At 45.7% G+C, this 15,265-nt stretch overlaps 1 protein-coding gene across 1 annotated transcript; it reads right to left on the reverse strand.

Moving 5' to 3' along the window:
* Positions 1-7,946: 7,946 nt before the first annotated feature.
* On the reverse strand, positions 7,947-10,224 carry LOC142905142 (macrophage mannose receptor 1-like). The gene is made up of 4 exons (XM_076051653.1): positions 10,221-10,224; positions 9,652-10,032; positions 9,072-9,502; positions 7,947-8,069 (listed from the first exon to the last, which is right to left on the reverse strand). The coding sequence occupies exons 1-4, from the start codon at positions 10,222-10,224 to the stop codon at positions 7,947-7,949; spliced, it is 939 nt and encodes a 312-aa protein (XP_075907768.1).
* Between the last annotated feature and the right edge of the window lie 5,041 nt (positions 10,225-15,265).

Raw genomic sequence — 15,265 nt, forward strand, 5'->3', positions numbered from 1 at the left:
AGAAGGTGAGCGAGGCATCCAGGTTTGGAAGCACAGGCCACCATAGTTCACTGGCAAGCTCAGGAGGGTGAAAGACCCTGCAATCTGGAATGTAACCACTTGATGGCGCTGTTTCTTCGTCAAAATCTCCAAATATTACACACTTCACCTTTAACTCAAACCACGGTGTATGCTTGTCATTGTCCAATGAGGCGTGTTCATTTTCCCGCAGTCTACTCAAGTAATTAGATCAATATTCAGATTTTATTCCATTGTCAGCTGAAAACAGATCTGGCGTAAAATGAAGCATGTTTGGTCTTTCAAGGCTAGTTGGGTACCTAATAAAGTGGCCGATGAGAGACTCGTTTTCACTTCGCAAAAAAAGGAAGTTATTAACAGCCATTTGAAATTCCACTCAGGATTTTAAAAAGAGGGGCGACACGGTGGCGCAGTGGTTAGCGCTGCCGCCTCACAGCAAGAAGGTCGTGGGTTTGATTCCGGGGCCCGGGCCTGGGACCTTTCTGTGTGGAGTTTGCATGTTCTCCCTGTGTCTGCGTGGGTTCTCTCCGGGTTCTCCGGCTTCCTCCCACACTCCAAAAACATGCATGTGAGGTCAATTGAACATTCTAAATTGTCCGTAGGTGTGCATGTGAGTGTGAATGGTTGTCTGTTTCTATGTGGCCCTGCGATGAACTGGCAACTTGTCCAGGGTGTCCCCTGCCTTCGCCCTAAGACAGCTGGGATAGGCTCCAGCAGACCCCTGTGACCCTGAATAGGGATAAGCGGGTATATAAGATGGATGGATGGATGGATGGATGGATGGATGGACTTAAAAAAGAAAAAAAAAGATGGCATTTTTGATGAGAGAAAAAAAGAGCCATTTTGCCAGGTACCATTTTCTCACTGATGTAGGCAAAATTTGGCGGCTAGCATGGTACGTAGCCATGTTGGAAGAGACCACTGATTCCACAGCATTCTGCACGCTTAAAAAAATCGGAAAATTGACAAATGTACAACAAATGCACGCTTTCTGAAAGTATTTGTAAATTGCGATATTAACCAGAGACAGAGCTTCGGGGCACTAAATGAGCTAAACGACGTGAGCAAAATCAAAATTTGAATAATTTCCTGTTTTGCCTCGTTTTGAGAGTTTTGAGAACTGCCCCAGAAAAAATGACAGAAAAAGTGAAAAATGCTTTGGGAAATTTGGCCAGGAGTTCAAGTGAGAACAGCCTCCCCTCTAAAAATGTGCAATTAGTCCCACTTTTACCTGGCCGTCTACAGGCATCATATTGAAAACATTGCTCTGCTGGTCGTGACCGGTGATTATTTTGATTTCCAGTTGCCTCTTTGTTGTCACAGCATCACAATACAGTGTGCGTTTATGCACAGCTGTAAATGTCTTTTCACCAGAGCAGGAGCTGAGCGGTGACATTAGTGCTCTACCGGGTGACTGATGTGAGAGGTGGACAGAGCCAAGAGGGATTGTGGGCGGGAGTGCTGAGCACGGGGCGGCCACAGAGTCAAACACACACTGCACTGTCAGAGTCCCAGCACAGGGCAGATGATGAAAGCTGGGCAAACCCCGGTTGACACCGAGCCGAACGCGCAGTACGCTGGTGGCGGGATGTCCAGAGGTGGAGGTCAGTTTGTTACGCAATCACTCTCTCCGCTTTCGAGTGGCGAGTCTCTATATTTGGCAGCAGGGGCATCAAAAAGGTAGCGGCTCTCGAACTCCAGCTGGAACCATTACTTATTCACTGCGATGGCTCCGTGAGCAGCAGGAGCATTGTGTGTGTGTGCGTGTGTGCGTGTGTGTGTGCGTGCGTGTGTGCGTGCGTGTGCGTGTGTGTTGTCACAAAGTCACACACACATGCTGGCAGAAAGTCACTTTCCTGTCACACCTCTCTACCTCGCGGCCTTGCTGGGTGTAATAGTCGGTTTTGAATTTCTATTTTAATGTCTGGCTATGTCAGAAAAAAACAATGTTTTTATGATTTTAGCCCACAGGGGGCAGCGTGAGGAAGAGCTTTTTCAGTGGGAGGAGAAGCTTGAGAGAGAAGGTTTATCTGTCCTGATGGTAAAGTAAAAAATAATACCAATATTGGCACAGTGCTGACTGTGATTGTGTTGTGAAAGCACAGTCATAACATATTATGGAACACAATGCGAAAATCCTTGAATCAAAGCGACTGCTTCTTTTAAAAGATCACCTCTGTGTTAAATACTCTGCATGTCCAATCCCGTATGACCGTATGAAGCAAAACAAATCCAACTTCTTTCGCTGATTATTCACATATTAATCAGCCGTGCGTGCATGTTAGTGCACGTGAAACGCCGCCTCCTCTCGTCCACGGCAACTGTGGACTGTGGCTTCTAAGCACTGTTGTAACTGTCTCTAATCTGGGCAAGCGTGGCACAGCACATGCAAATTAGCCCGAAACGTGCTCCAAATAAATGCTAACGTTAGCCGTAAATAGGCTGGATAGATTCAATGTAACCTGAAATGTGGAGGGCCGCAGTCTGTTACCACAACTCTGTTATCACAACTCTGTTACCGTGTTCTGTTTCCAAGGGGACAACGATCAGTGACGAACCTGCATCTGACATAGAACTCTGAAATATGTGAAGTGGTTTAGTTTTATTTCTACTGACTTTTACTGACTTCTGTAGAATTCTGTATCAGAGGCAGGTCCGTCACCGTCTGTGGTCCCCTTAAAAACACAACATGTTAAAAGAGGTTCCGGTAACAGGTGGTGACCCTCCTTATTAAGGGTTACGCCTAGCATAATTTTAGCCAACATAGCATAGCGTCTTTGTTTTGGTTTACACGCCGCGCTCGGTTAAGCTCTCTAGCGGTGAAAAATCCTGTAATACCCCTTTAAACATCCTCCCAGTGTTCCACAAACACAACTAATCTCCTGCCAGAATAATGAGAGCGCTGATTTGAAGCAGCAGCATGGCAAGCAGTGACAGTCACGCTAACCCGTGAGCTTAAAAGTGTCGTTGACTGTGACGGAGAAGTTTCGGAAAGCGTCCGCGGCAAACAACAATCAGTCTGACGTGGAGAATTGCGCCGTAATTGTGGCGCTGCTGATGTTGTAATGAGGCCCCTGCAGCACCTGAATGTGTTGTAATTCATTCATTACCTGCAGTGTGAGTTTACTGATCGTGAACGTGAGAAAAAGAAACGATGCCGAGACTGATCTGTTTTTATTTCCATTCAATAAACACCAAAGATCTCTTTTCTGCACCAATCCACCACTCTGATGGAGTTTAATTCATCAGAAATGACTATTGTTTGTTCACACGATCACCATCATCATCCTCCAGAGGAGCTGCCGTGACTCAACGCTGCCATTATTTGTCCATCCGTCAAACTCACTTCTTTCGTCCGTCTCCCTCTCCGCTTCCCACCTTCCGCTCTGAACCCGGCTAATGAGCACGTGTGCCGAGCCAATATTCAATTAAAGCCATAATTGGCGTCAACAGTAATGACCAGAGACGACAATAGCGGCGCCGAATGACAATTAAACACTGTCATTAAACGCACATTACGGGAGCGCAAACAGAACGCGTGCGAGGGGAGCCGGGGAGCAGCTTATGTCTTAATGGTGATGGAGTCGGTGTCAACGGGAATCCATTACCGCCGGCCATTAAAGTGGGCCGCCATCGAGCCTCTCTCGCTGGAAGAGGAGGGGAACAGATCAGTCGCCTCGGACGGACGACGACACCGCCAAACAAACAAACAAACAAAAAGACAGAAGAGAGTTATGGCTGCAAAACAAAGGTGGAACTTCCTCCTTCCACTCCGGCTTCATAGTGGAGTATCTCACTGGGGTAACAACACTTGTCACTGTCTGGTAGAAAAAGGGGCCACAATTCAAGTTCACAAAGGGGGAAAAAAAATAATGAATGGCCGTGAATGGAAGTGAAGCTCAAACAAAAACAAATGTGTCGGTATTCTGCCTCTTGGCCACTTCGGATTCACTTTACATTCCCATCTGTCTAAGTGCTGGAAGCGAGTCTCATCAGCGTGTTTATGTATTAACCTGGAACGGCCAATGGAATGTTTCACGAGGTCCCCTTGAGTACGGTGGAGTAAGTGCGGCATCATATAAATGCATTACGCTTAACCAGGCACGCCAGCTGCCACATCTCCAACAATTGTGAGATTTATTTCACAGGTCCGTCTGGAGGAAGCACCCAAGTCAAACCTTCTTAAAGGCCGGAGCTTTGGAAGAAAAACAAAAAAACCAAACACAAACCCAAAGTAAGAATGTTTCTCTGGTCTCTACCACATTTAAAGTGCATGTTTTAGATAATTGATAGATAGATAGATAGATAGATAGATAGATAGATAGAAATACTTTATTTATCCCAAAGGATATTCAGTTTCTCAGCTGCACATATCAGTCGTCAGCAATCAGAGTAACAGAGAGTAAAAGAATAATTTAAATAAAGAAGTAAAGGCCTCTTCTTTGTGTTGGGATAAAACACTCACATTAAATACTTTAAAATAGGTCCTTGCTGCAAGAATTTTCCCATTAACAAGACAAAGTACAATGCTAAGAAGCTGTCAGGGAAGAAAAGGGATGTGTCACATGCCCTCTGAGTCTGTGGATGTTGAGTTCTATCCATCTTTTTGTTTACAGAGAGGGACCACCCACGCGTGCATGCGTGTTCGTGCATGTGAATTTCTACCTCCTCCCGCAAATTGGAAAAGTGACCTACCAATGTTATAAATGATGAGAAGCGAGCACCGGTAAGGTGGGCAAGCGCTCTGCATCATCAGAGAACAGACGCAAATGCTCCAAATAAATGCTAACATTAGCTTAAAATTATGCTAGATATAATTCTAAATGCAGAGGGTCAGGTAGGGACAACTATCACTGACTGACCAGCATCCAATTTTGCAAATGGTTTAGTTTTAGTTTCACTGATTTTGGATAAATAAAACTAATCAAAAACTCTTATGTATGGAAGGCTTTGCTCAGCTACGTTGTAAATAAATTGCTAATTGCCACTTTAACGTTACATGGGGTCGATCTGGCACAAGAACTGAAGAGGTTTGTGCTTTTAAAAAGAGGAAAAAATGAAGTGACGCTGCCCTCCGGTGCAACCTGTGACAAACGGCCATCGCTGAATCTGGCAGCGCAACGCAACGCAACGCTTCAGCAAAGCGATTTGTTTTCAGGCGCAAGAGCCAAATGAGATCAACTCCAGGAAGGGGGATGTTAAGGTCACAGCGGTGCATTAAGTAGTCCTCTGTAATTTCTTCTTCAGAATCAATTTGTTTGGGCTGTTAAAAGTAGCGGCACAATTTTCCAAGGCTAGCATCTGGCGCTTTAGCAGCAACGTCAACGAAGCCACTTACGCACAAATGCAAATCCAAAGGGGGAAGGAAACTGCATTTGTAAACATCTGTGCTTCACACCAAATAGACAGACTTTGTCTTTGCTGCCCTGCGGCAATGAAGCAACTTTTCAGTCCCCCTTCCCCCCCCTCCTGAGCGTGCCAGTGAACTATGGTGGCCTGGTGGCCACACAAACCTGGACTCTAATTACAGAACGGGCTGTCAGGTGGACTGGATTGTCCACATTGGGCTTCCTTAGAAATATTGCGGCGCAAGATGGCAGCTAACTGGGAGCAAGACCCTTGCTCGATGTATATTCTTATGAATATATATAAAAACTGTTCTGGGAAAACAAAATTACTTTTATCGCACTGTGAGTATACACTTATATTAAAGTATTTGTGGGCAGTATATTAAGCTTTTGCCAATTTAAATTCATAATTAAGGCCAAATTTCACACATTGGACTTTTACAGCCTTCCCTGCTCTCGCGTCGTCTTCCCCCGGCCCCTGATATCGAGCCCGCAGCCGGGGAGCAAAGCAAGACAAACTGTGATTTACCTGCAGAGAGCCCAGGGCCCCTGGGCGCTGCTTTATCAGCGGAGCTCCATCTCATGCCGCCGGGGGACTCGAGAACTCATTTAGGGGTGTTGCCGGAGATGGCCTCGCAACCAGCTGATAGCACACTTGAATTACGAGCGCGCCTCCGCCGCAAGTTTTTATTTCCCTCCGTTGGTCGGGCCGAGCGCGCGTGTCGCCGCCCCCCTGGTCGTGCCGCAGCAGCAGGTGGAGATGAGCTTTAAGTGACTGCCATTTTAAAACGCTCCCTCACTGTGATGGCACCTGCTGTTGTGAGAGCACATATAACCAACTGCACACACACACACACGCGGCCGGCGAACACAGTGGGTAATGCGAAACACAAAGACGGAGCCTCTCCCCGAGAGTGTTAGCCGAGTCAAACACACGAAATGACAATTAAGCCGAAAATCCAATTTCGACTCAGAGAGATTAATGCCGCCGCGAGGGTGGTCGCGTGCCGCGCCTCGCGCCTCTTCTTCCAGATGGGTCGCCATGGAGACGGGTGACATGCAATCAGCACCCGGTGGGCGGGCAGTTTCGGACCTCCCGGGGTGCCGGAGGTGGGCGGGCGATGAGCACGACGAAAAGGTCCAGTTACAAAATTAGAGGATGGATTTTTCCCTTCATTCGTTTGTTTGACTTTGTTTGATTTTGACTTATTTCCACATTAAAGCTCCTGTCATATTGTAATTAATAAACCCAAGCCAGCCACTGTAAACCTTTTACGAGACTCGAGCTAACGCAACATGGTTCCTACGGCATTTGAAAGCAGCAGCAGCTGCTTGGTCTTCTTCTGTGGGTTTTTTTTTTAAAGCGTGGCTCACTGCAGGCGCTGATCATCATCACTCTCATCATAGCTACAACAAGGCAGATCGGTCACAGACATTTCTATGAGCTGTAAGTTAAAACAGTTAAGATGACACTCGTGATGTTGCTCAACTTCCACATGATCCCCCACAAGGGTAAATATATATTTAGCAGAGAAGCCAAACAGAGTTGAAATCCTCCCTGCCTGCTAGTCCTCGTAATAACACGGTAATAACAGCCGGTGGTGAATTTCCGACACCTTTTCGCCCCTGGCTTGGCATCATGTCCTCATTTTATTTGCTCTAATATGCAGTTGCACTTTGCCAGGGGTGTTGCTATAAACTCCAGGGGCCGGAAGGCGGAAAGGAGGAAAGCACTCCCTGAAGCCATCCGTTAATTTGCAGCGGGAGGCGGGTGGAGAACCTCTCAGCGGGTTCAGCGTTTTCTTATTGCAGCATCTTCCACACGGGTGGCAAAAGATTTGAGAGTCGTTGATTTGTACCAATTGCCCACCTGTCAGCTTCTCGTTTGGCATGCAGCTCAAGCTTTGAAATACATTATTCAAATCCAAATGAATTAATACTATACGAGTGAGTGGGCATGAGTGCGAATGGTTGAAATGGCTGCCCTGAGTGCAGGAGAAGCATGTATAGAAAATGAACGAACGAGTGAATGCAAATCAGCAATACACAAAGGGGAAATTGGACCAGGTTCACACAACAGGCGCCAGCCCCTGCAGGTGGATTTACTAATAGAACCAAATACAAAGCAAACGTACATAAGAGAAAGTGCAAGTAAGACCATGCAGAGGTTCAGCAGACCGACAAACCCAGAAACTGTGTGTTCCAGAAGAAACTTTAAGTGAATAATGGACTTTTCTCATGTCTTCTTTCAATACAGATTCATTTAATGGGACCCGTTTTTCTTTCGCTTAATAAACTAGATAGGATGTGAGTTATGCGAAACAAATACAGTTCTTGTTTACATTTTTCAAGGTGATCTACTTTCTGAAAGTCACACAAAAGAGAGGGACAAGTACACGGCACAGAAAAAACACACCGCACAAATTCAAAGCAAAAGCAATCATGAGGGAATAACAATTCGATGATCATGTTGTTTCGCGAAGCTACAGGTGCTGACAAATGGTGATGATCAAAATCGAGACCTCACAACATGTCCATCCAGATGCTTGGAAAGATGGTTTAACGTTTAAGGCCGACAGGTCAACACTCAAAGCGGTCGCTCTGCTTCCATTCGTCCTTCTTTTCCTTGTGGAAGACTTGACCGTTCGCTGCCACCCAGCTCACTTTAACCCCCGATGTCACATTCTTCAGCTTAGCGTGTATCTGCCAGAGGACAAAAACAGACACTATAAATAGAGCAATATCACCACGGGGGCAAAAAGTATTTTTTTTTTGTTGTCCCCCCCCCCCCCAACAAGCCAGTTTGGTTTTTGCTTACTTCAGCAATGAATGTTAAATCTCAGCCCTCGGCCCCCACTGAATCAACTTTATTAGCAGAGTGGAAAGATTCTTGGTAATGTCTTTAAGCAAATCAATGATTGAGTATTTGCCCTGCTTCCGGTAATATTGAATTACTGGGAGTGTGGTAAAAGGGAACGTGGAATGCGTCATTGTTCTCAAAGACCCCCTAGAGGCAATTTATTCCTAAATAAGACTTTAAATGGGCCTTACTATGGCCATTTCAAGACCATTTCCAACAATAAACAAGGTTTGTTTCTCCTAGCTTTAGGGTTAGAGTCCTCACAAAACCCCTACTTGCTAAAATCCACAGCGCCGCCCTTGTGATTGGCCAGCTACTCACTGCTAGGTGCTAGCTAGCGGGGAAGACGGAGCGAGCCCACTTAAAATTTGCTCTGTCTTTATAATTTTTCATAATATGGCCTCTTTAACAACATGTTTTGTTACTATTTTATGAATAGGACTTTGTTCAGCGATATGATCCATTTGCTATAACACGTTTCAGCGTGAATGTCCACTTTCTCCCTTTTTTGAAAATGCTACAATATGGACTCACACAGTTCAGTTGGTGAAGACACAGATCTTCCCAACGAATCTATCGGTCACTTAGAACAGAGCTCTGGGAAAACTGATGTTCTGTGGTCACAGGAAGTTAAAGCTTAAGTCAACTCAAGTCGCACACAAGCCAGTTCATTAGTGGACCCGATACTTGCAAGATGTACCTACGGAAGAGGTTGGCGAGTCTATATTATTATACGTTTTTTTGGGCTGTGGGCAGGATGGTTGATGTGTGAGGGTAAAAACAAGCAAAAAGGAAACACACGTGGATATTGAAACAGTGTACGATTTCATGAGTACATGAAGTACCTGCTCCGTAATGTGTCGTATCACAGCAGGATCGTTCATGTCCGCACCGGACCGGAACTTCAACTTCAGCTTCAGCCTGTGAACACGCGTAACTTTCTCGCAGACAAAGTGGTGCGTTTTGCCGCACCACTCTTCAAACCATTTGCCCGTGCTCGCGCTCACCAGGCTGCATCGTCGCTTCATGCTCTCAGGAATGTCGGGCTGGCTTTTGTTCCAGTTACTGAACTTAACTGGCAGAGCGTTGGACCATTGGGAATACCGCTTTCTGTTCAGGCCGATCCAGGTTCTTTTCGTCACCAGCCCAGCAATGATTTCCTTCTCAGTCTGGTTCCTGATGCTGGCCAGCCCGCTGTACAAGGACCTGCAGTACGTCCTGGCCCCGGAGAAATTCATTGTCCTGTTGACCAAAATGTACTTTGTGGGTCCTGTTTCTGAAATGGCGAAAAAAGAAATGCGGAAACTTTTTTTTTTTTATTGATAACGATGATAATAGCAGCAGAAGCAGTCTTGTATTGAAATCAGGTGAACTCATCAAAAATGAGTTTTCTGCTTGTTTGTAGGAAAAACTAAATCGTCTTACCGTTGTAGCACACTGACGGAAATATTAAATCACATTTAGCGTCTTCCCAACCTCCGTCGTCCATCACCGTGACACACGAGCTGCTCTCTGTTGTCCTGCTGGGCTGCCCAGGCTTCCAGGAGTCGTACATGTTCTGAGTGTGAAAGACACTTCCGTCCAGCGACCACTTCCACAAGAGAGTGCTGTCGTGGAGCCCGATCCACGCGTCCTTCGCCTTCGCCCTCCGCAGGAGTCGGTGCAGCTTGTCGCTCTCGTCCTGGCTGCGGACCGCGGCGATTTCGGCGTACTTGTCCCTGCAGTACCGCCGAGCGTCGGGCCAGGTCTTCAGTTGCCTCACAAAACGGTATTCTCTGGTGTTGGTTCCGCGTGCAGCGTAAAGCCCTGGCGGGGGGAAGGAAAAATTGGTGGCTTACCGACGATCACTTTTTTTTTAATCAGCGGGATCAGCGTCACTTTGAATCTTAAAACCTCGACCACATTCCAAGCACGGCAACTTGGATTTGATGAGTACTAATGAGAGGCTGAAAGAATTGACAAAACCCAGAGGCTTGTTAGCTAACATGACCAACCCATGATGGCTGAAGGTGCAGGTAAAGATTTAGTTGCTGAATAATCGGCAATTTATAGCGTCAATAACAGCTGCGTTGACATGCTTGGTTGTTTTGCTGTGGCGTTTTCTCAATAACAAATGCAAATATCCAAATCTGTTCAGTGAATGGTTCATTGTCATCTTGTTGGTGTCTGACGTTCAACAGCGACAATGTGCAGTTTAGTGCACTTTGGGCAGGCTTTCTAAAACTTTGTTGACTAATCTCTTAAAATGTCCTTTTATTGCAATATTGGTGATCTTAGTTTCCTATTCTGAAGTGTGAATGCGAACTGATTGTTTTGAAACACTCTCAGGTACTGCTCACTGGCCTTTATTACGATTCTGCATAGATTGATGTACATCCACGCATACAAAAGCTCGCGCTGGACACCAGAGTGCACTGGAAGGCCCACAGGAGGCTGCGAGACTGTAAGGACAACACGCCAGTCCACCGCTTCACAGAATCAGACGCCGCTCTTACCTGCAAGAATGACAATAAACAGCTGTGCCCTCTTCATCCTGGAATTAGAAGTGCGCTGTTACATTCTCCTGCACACACAAAGGGCACAACCAGACGGGTTTGACCGAGAAGCGAAAACATCGGAATGGTCTGAGGAATGTTACGAACGCACGTCGATCGTAAGCTGTAATTAACCTGGCTCAAGTATTTCAAGAATCTCATACATTTTGTACACAAGGCGTGTCATTACCTGCTGTTGTATTATTCATCTAAGTGGCCAGCAGTTGTTGAACGTTCTCTGTGCCACCGCCCTCCAATCAGAGGCAGAAAACACACAAGATCATAGAAGGAAGAGGGCCGATGGAGAAACTTTGAACCTACCTCGCAGAGTCCCGTCCGTTGTGCTGTGTCACATCTTGAGTCAACGTTGGATCATTATTATTGCTTCTGTCCTTGCCCACTCATGCAAATAAGATGTCACTTTTTTTTTTCTTTTTTTTTTTACCAAGATCGAGCGTCATACAAATCAAGACGGGGAAATCAACCGTATGACGGTTAACTTGACCATGAAGGGCGTTAAAATACCTTGAAGCCCTTTTCCCAGCACACGCTTTTTGGAGAGGACTCACGACAAAGAGCCACACATTTAAAGCCCTGATTTCTGAATGATGGGACAAAGCAAATGTGAAGGGTCAGAGTTTAGTGTAGTTGGAGCCTATAAGTAAAGTAAATGAATACTTATTTTCAGAGGTAATTCTGCCCAGTCTTCCTTTGACATAAAGTTCCCGTTTTTGCCTGAAAGCCAAATGTCGAAGGTAAAAATCTATGTGAGTAAATTCTTCTGCAAATGATGTCATTTTCTCCAGCAATTGAAGTGTGAAGTACATATGTATGCAATATGTGATATGATAAATATGATATATGAGAGAGACATATATGATTTATGATATGATACAACACAATTTGATGTGATGTGTGATGAAAAGTTTAGCTACTGATAGTGAATGATATTGCTTATTTTTGTGCTCATAAGTGCTCATTACGCATGAATCAATTGCATTTAAGTTTTCCATCCATCACTTCACTGTTTAGCTAGCTAGTTGAAGGGTATCTTAACATTTCCAGGGATGTATCAGTATGAACTGGAATAGAAACTACATTGTACATTGTGGTTAAATTGCTGGTGCTCAAAACACTAATTAATAGCAGTAAAAGTATTTCCAGTATGACTACATATACAGTAGGTCCACTTATAACAAGGCAGCCGTATCTGGATTAGTCCTCCTGACTGTGGATCTCTTCTTGGTTTTGAAGCTTTGCCCTGACATCAAAGCTGTGAGACCAAGTCGGACGTCAGAAAACAGGCGTTAACATTTCGTGTTCTGACCACTAGATGCTGCTGAATCTCACACACTGCGCCTTTAAAGTCATTCCACAGCCGAGAGTACTTTGAGATATTGCCGAGTTCTCTGACCTACTGCACTCCATGATATCCAAGCTGTTCCTTGTTCAATCGATGCGTCTGCCTTACACGTAAGAGCGGTTGAGCTCCGAGCTCTGGACGAGACAGCAAACAGCCGCCCTGATGATGAAGACAGTCACTTCAGACTCACCCTGGGTCCACGGTACATTTGGTTTTCTCGCAGGTGATTTCGGAAACCCTAAAGTGACTAGGCAAAACTTTCCCCTTCGTCTCATTTGCAGTGGGTGCAGAGCTCGGGATGTGATTTGCATGCATGATTTGGTGGTTAAATGAAGCATCAAGGGTCAGACATGGCATTAATTCAGCAAACTAAAGGTGAGTGTTTACCACCAGTGTACCACTCATCCACAGGTACCGAAAATGTGCCTTTTTTTTTTCTTTTCCTTCAGCAGCTGATATGGAAAATGTTTGTCTTTCATTTTATTGTTGCTCACCGTTTGAAATTCTAACATGGACTCTGCACAGTCTGTCCGTGTGTAGAACACAGACCGGAGCTGCCTGCAATGGGCCGTGTGCGCTCGATCTTGGGCAGATGGTGGATGTCAGTGTGTGACCTGGGTGATTGGGGCCGTTCAGCAGACGACTTCTTGCTGACAGCTTCCAGCGATGGATGCTCTCCATTTCTCTGCTTTGGGGAAAGGAAACAGATGGAGGGATTCATGGGGAGAAGGTGGGTGGCGGGTGGGGGGTGTCATTCACTGCCTTAGCGCTCCCTCTGCTGGTTGGTTTGGGAACACGCACGATTTCAGCGCCACAAGTTGTGAAAGTTCAAAACGTGTCCCTTTTTCTGGACATAAAACATTAATTGTATTGTGTTTATGCATATACCGTATATCTCTTCTACAAATTTCACCATCTAAATGTAAATTACAAATAGCACGTGGAAAAATTGGTTTTAAAATTTTTTTTGGAGAGGGTGTACCCTTTGTGACATCACCAAGTGCTGGTTGGTGAGCACTGGATACAAAGACAATCCAGGCCCCACACATCTACTGAGTTTTCACGCCACTAAATGCATCTCATATTGGCACACAGGAAGTTCAGTGGTGGAACTACTGTCAAATGAGGAGGCTGGATTGAACTTTTTCACCACAAGACTTACACACAAGAGTTTGGCACTGAGGACTTGAGATCTGGATCTGATCATTTTTATCAAGTCATTTCCATGTCCGGTCCCGAAAACGCCACAAAAAACACGAGAGACAAAACTGACCGGGTGAATTCAATACAAATACATTAACAATGCAAAATATTACAAAAAATAATAGCAATGATAACAATAATGATAAAATCAGAATGGGTGAGCCAGTAAATTTGAAATCGGTGTCGTGATCCGCTGCACGCAAAAGAACTACATAACGACTTTTCTTGTTTCCCTGCCAATAACAAGCAAGATACTCTTATTGCTGTTTGAAAACATGACATAATATGCAACATGCATAACACTAAGGCCTTTAAGCCAGTAGAGGAGTCTGTCAACCCAGCACTGACTTGTCATCAGGCTGATGGACAGGCAATTTTCTTCGCCGCGCGTTCAGCAGACACAATATTAGACAGAAATATAACTGAGCTGGAGTCACATCACTTGTTACTCGGTGAGTTGCAGACAGTAATTGCCGGCCATTGAGTCTGACAGCCACACACCCCCTGCTGTGACTCTGACGCCCCTCTGGAACAAATTGTTAGAGAATCATTTACGCCTTTACTTTGTGCCCATTTATCCGAGCAGCTGGGTTCAAACTCATGCTTTTGTTCTCAATCCTCTGCCAGGGATGTAAAATAATTGGATTTTCATTTTTGTCGCAACTTACAACCCGCTTGAGCTCCAACACACCAGAGGCAATCACTTCTGAGGCCGCTGTTCATTAGGAATGTGTGTTTGTGTGTGTGTGTGTGTGTGTGTGTGTGTGTGTGTGTGTGTGTGTGTGTGTGTGTGTGTGTGTGTACGTGAGTTGTGTGCGAGCACAGACGGTCATAAATCAAGGCTGCGCAATGAAAAGGACGTGCACGCGGCGTCATTAGCTCCTGGGACGGCGTGGATCCCTGCCAGTCCTCCGGCTGATGGACGCTGGTCCTGCATCCTCAATGTAGTGCTCTGTTTGCCTGCATGCAGATGATCAGGTGTGTGTGTGTGTGTGTGTGTGTGTGTGTGTGTGTGTGTGTGTGTGTGTGTGTGTGTGTGTGCGTGTGTGTGTGTGTGTGTGTTGTCAGGTAATCAACTAAACACATTTACAGAAGGTGCGGTCTCAGTCGATTAGCCGCGGCTTAAACTCATCACCTCAGTCTCATATCGTTCTAATCAAATTTGGTCCCCCTCCTCTTTTTTTTTTTTTTTTTTATGATGTTCCGCCTCAATGTTTTTATTATTTCGACACCAGATGGCGATGTTGCCCTCAAAACTCATTACTATTCCCAAACGCCACACATTCCCCACGTAGCTCGGAGGGTCTGGGCTCGACGAGCCGGATTCTTCTCGCCATGCTGGTCACGCCCCACGCAGATATCACCCTGTACAATCCCCCCCCCCGCCCCACACACACACACACGCACGCACGCACGCACGCACGCACCCAACCACACTCGCGTCGCCTATCAAACCCAGACATCTCGAAACCTGCAGCTTTATCGTGTGCATTTTGGAATTATTATTTATTTTTTTGCAACCCAATATCCCACTTCCCACCATCGCCGAGCTGCAGCCTCCGTGCGCGAGTACCATCCCCCCATCCCCCCCCCCCCAAGTTAAAAAACCCTCCAATCACATCGCAGCGTTTCAAAGCCAAACGCTAAGACATCGGCCCACACGATCCTATTTTTAAACGTTATTACAGTCATCGGTGTTGCGAAAGAAAATGAAAAACAGGGCTGCTGGGAGGCAGCAACAAAGAGCACAGGTGGTTAAAATAATGAAATAAATAAAATGATATCATAGCAATTGATGATCCCAGTTGGAACTCTCTTGGTGCAAGAACCAAAAGAAGTGGGCAATTTTGGATAGAAGATGAAAGATGATCTGATGTTGCTTCTCTCTAAAGGTTGGTGGAGACGCAGGGGAAGATGGTGCACGCTTGAGCGAACGTGG

Source organism: Nelusetta ayraudi, unplaced genomic scaffold (genome assembly GCF_046127955.1).
Source record: "Nelusetta ayraudi isolate G7.1 ecotype Tasmania unplaced genomic scaffold, CSIRO-AGI_Nayr_v1 ptg000135l, whole genome shotgun sequence".
In the NCBI taxonomy this organism is placed as follows: domain Eukaryota; kingdom Metazoa; phylum Chordata; class Actinopteri; order Tetraodontiformes; family Monacanthidae; genus Nelusetta; species Nelusetta ayraudi.